General features: G+C 59.3%; 1 protein-coding gene across 1 annotated transcript; it reads right to left on the bottom strand.

Moving 5' to 3' along the window:
* Positions 1-615: 615 nt before the first annotated feature.
* SDRG_09656 (hypothetical protein) lies at positions 616-2,334 on the bottom strand. Its single transcript, XM_008615604.1, has one exon. It carries the CDS (start codon positions 2,268-2,270, stop codon positions 633-635), a length of 1,638 nt encoding a protein of 545 aa, XP_008613826.1. The 5' UTR covers positions 2,271-2,334; the 3' UTR covers positions 616-632.
* Positions 2,335-2,891: the final 557 nt, after the last annotated feature.

The following is a 2,891-nucleotide window of genomic DNA, read 5'->3' as shown; positions in this document are numbered from 1 at the left end:
GGACGCCGACCAGGTGATGCTTGACATCAGCACCGACGCAGACGACAAGCACCGCCACGTTTGCACGCAGCAGCCAACGCCAAGGCTCGTTGGCGCGACTCTGAAGAACTGCAGCGAGCAAGATGCACCACGTTTTCCACGCGACGCCTCACTACGAACGACGACGCCCGACCGTCAGTCGCGAGCGACACCGAGACGAACGCAATCACCAAGACGAGGCGTCAAGAGCACAAGCACAGCCCTCGGTCCACCGGCGCATACCATCGCCAAGCAGCCGCCAACGACGCCGATCACCTATCACTGGGGCACCACCTCGCCAACCCATGGCAGGCGTGGTAATCCACCTCCTTTGCCCCCTTTGCTGGCAACAAGCGCGATTCCTGAATTACTTTTTGTCGACGACAATAATACTAGTACTAGAAGTGTTTGGAGTGTTTGCTGCTTGGAATTGCAACAGGCAACAGGTTGCACGGAGTCGGGTCGTCCAGAGATCATGGTTTTCTACATCATTGATATTGTTACCAGTGACTACAAGTTGCGACGGTTAGCGGGATTGAATGGGTGGTACAGTACAAGTAGGGCGTATGAAACAATTCACTGATATTAACAAGAAGGCACAATCGCTCGACAATTTAGCCGTAGCGCGGGAGCTCAGCGCCAATGCCGTTGCCAGTCGGGGTCGGGCGGTGCGTGTGGTGCGGGTGGTGCGGGTGGTGCGGGCGACGCGTCGTGCGGCAGGGAGCAGGCGTCGGCTCCTCGGTCGGTTCTTCAGTCGGGTACTCGGTGGGTTCGTCCGTCGGCTCATCTGAAGGCTCATCGGAAGGCTCGTCCGAAGGTTCGTCAGACGGTTCATCAGACGGCTCATCCGAAGGCTCATCAGACGGTTCATCAGACGGTTCATCTGAAGGCTCGTCAGAGGGCTCATCCGAAGGCTCGTCCGAAGGCTCGTCCGACGGGTAATCAGAGGGCTCGTCGGTGGGCTCGTCAGACGGTTCGTCAGAGGGCTCGTCGGATGGTTCATCCGACGGTTCATCCGTGGGCTCATCAGACGGTTCGTCAGTGGGCTCGTCGGACGGTTCATCCGAAGGCTCGTCGGACGGTTCATCCGAAGGCTCGTCGGACGGTTCATCCGAAGGCTCGTCCGACGGTTCATCCGAAGGCTCATCGGTGGGCTCATCCGACGGAGCATCGGTGGGGTACTCGGTCGGCTTGCTCGTCGGGCCCGCCGTGATCTTGGGGTACGCCGGCTCTTCGGCCACGTTGCACATGCCCTTGCCACCGACACCGCGCTGGAGCTTGATGTAGCCCTTCTCGCCCCAGTTGGCACCCCACGAGTTGCGGATCTTGAAAAAGTCCTTGCCGTTCTCCGAGCCGTACCCGACCGCAATCACGGCGTGGTCCGACTGCGCGCCCGGGCACTGCGACACCACGCCGCCCTTGTAGTACTGCCACACGTCGTTGCCAGCCTCGACGGCAACAGCCACCGGCTGCGTCTTGAGCGCCGTCTCGAGCGGTCCCTCGCCCTTGATGTTGACAGTCGCGCCAATCGCGAGCTTCTGCTTGGTGCACGACGACTTGCACGAGCCGGTTTGGCCGGATTTGCCGGACGTGTACGGGTAGTCCTTGGAGAGACAGATGCCGCCGTTGTCGTGGATCCACGTGATGGCGCGGTCTTCGAGGCCGCCGTCGCAGCCCATGTTGCCGTTCTTGGCGCAGCTCGTGGTCTGCTGGTCCGATAGGTCGAGGAGCGTCCCAGTCGCAATGCAGTGCGCCGACTCGACAGTGCCCGTTGCCGAGAAGGCCCAGCACGACCCGCAGTTGCCCTGGTTCTTGACGGGGTTGACGCACTTGGAGTCCTTGGTCCAGTCCACGTTGCCAGAGGCCGACGCGGCGCCGACGCTGGCCCAGTCGACCTTGTCGGCTCGGAGCGCGCGCTTGCCGCGCTTGAACGACTTCATGACGTAGTGCTTGAACTCGTCCTTGGTGAGGAGCGCGAGCGGCGAGAGGTGGGTGAAGGAGGCGTCCGGGTTCTCCTTGGCGAGCTCGGGCACGCGCTGCTTGGCGGCCTTCATGCGGACGAGGAGCTCGTCGTTGGGCGTGTCGAGGCTGAGACCTTCGGGAACGAAGCCGTTGCGTTGCGCAGAGTCGCCAAAGAGGGTCTGCCACTGCTTCAAGTCGGCCGTGAGCTCCTTGCGCTCGGCGGGCGTGAGCTTGGCGTTGGCGTTGGTGGTCGCAGCCATGATCGTCGCAAAGATGATGGCAGTGCGCATGTCGGTGGAGGTGGTGCTTGTATAAGAGAAGCGAAAAGGAAAAGTGAGATCGGGTGGGCCAGAGTTCGCGGCGGCGGGAAAAGTAGATTGGCTTCGTACGCTTGGCTCCACAGTGAGATTTCGCGTGAAGCGCTTGAAGTTTGCCTGCAGAGTGGTGCATGGTAACATCTGTTTCCAGGACATTTTTATTGAATTATTGAATTTGAAAGGCAGCATGATCCGTGAGACCTGATCTATCTACGATGTGAAGAAACCCACTACTCATTATTCATGGACTTCTTTCGCACAAGTCTCATGCGAAAACGACCGCATTCGGCTTTTGACAATCGTCTCGCACAGTGTTAAAATATACAAAGTCGTATTTCCGTGGAATCATGTCCACCGCCCCCTGTGGCCCCACTTTTGGCGCTATTACCGCCTTTGTAATGTGACGTTGGAAGCCGAGGAACGCTTTTCGGACTAGACGCAATCTGATGCGAGGGTGGGTCGGGCCACGTCGTGTAAATCGATCGGAGCCGCTTGAAACTCAGATCTGGTTTTTCGAACCTCTTCTTCTCGAGTCTATGTGGAGGCAGGCCCTGTTTTCGCGCAACAGCAACGCTAGAAGAGCACTCTAGCCTA

The sequence above is a fragment of the Saprolegnia diclina genome (assembly GCF_000281045.1).
Source record: "Saprolegnia diclina VS20 unplaced genomic scaffold supercont1.31, whole genome shotgun sequence".
NCBI lineage: Eukaryota > Oomycota > Saprolegniomycetes > Saprolegniales > Saprolegniaceae > Saprolegnia > Saprolegnia diclina.
Note: the sequence above shows the minus strand (reverse complement) of the source record. Positions and strands in the feature narration are given on the sequence as shown.

What these genes read in the sequence shown, in the direction of transcription:
- SDRG_09656 (XM_008615604.1), bottom strand. Translation starts at nt 2,270, where the DNA reads ATGCGCACTGCCATCATCTTTGCGACGATCATGGCTGCGACCACCAAC.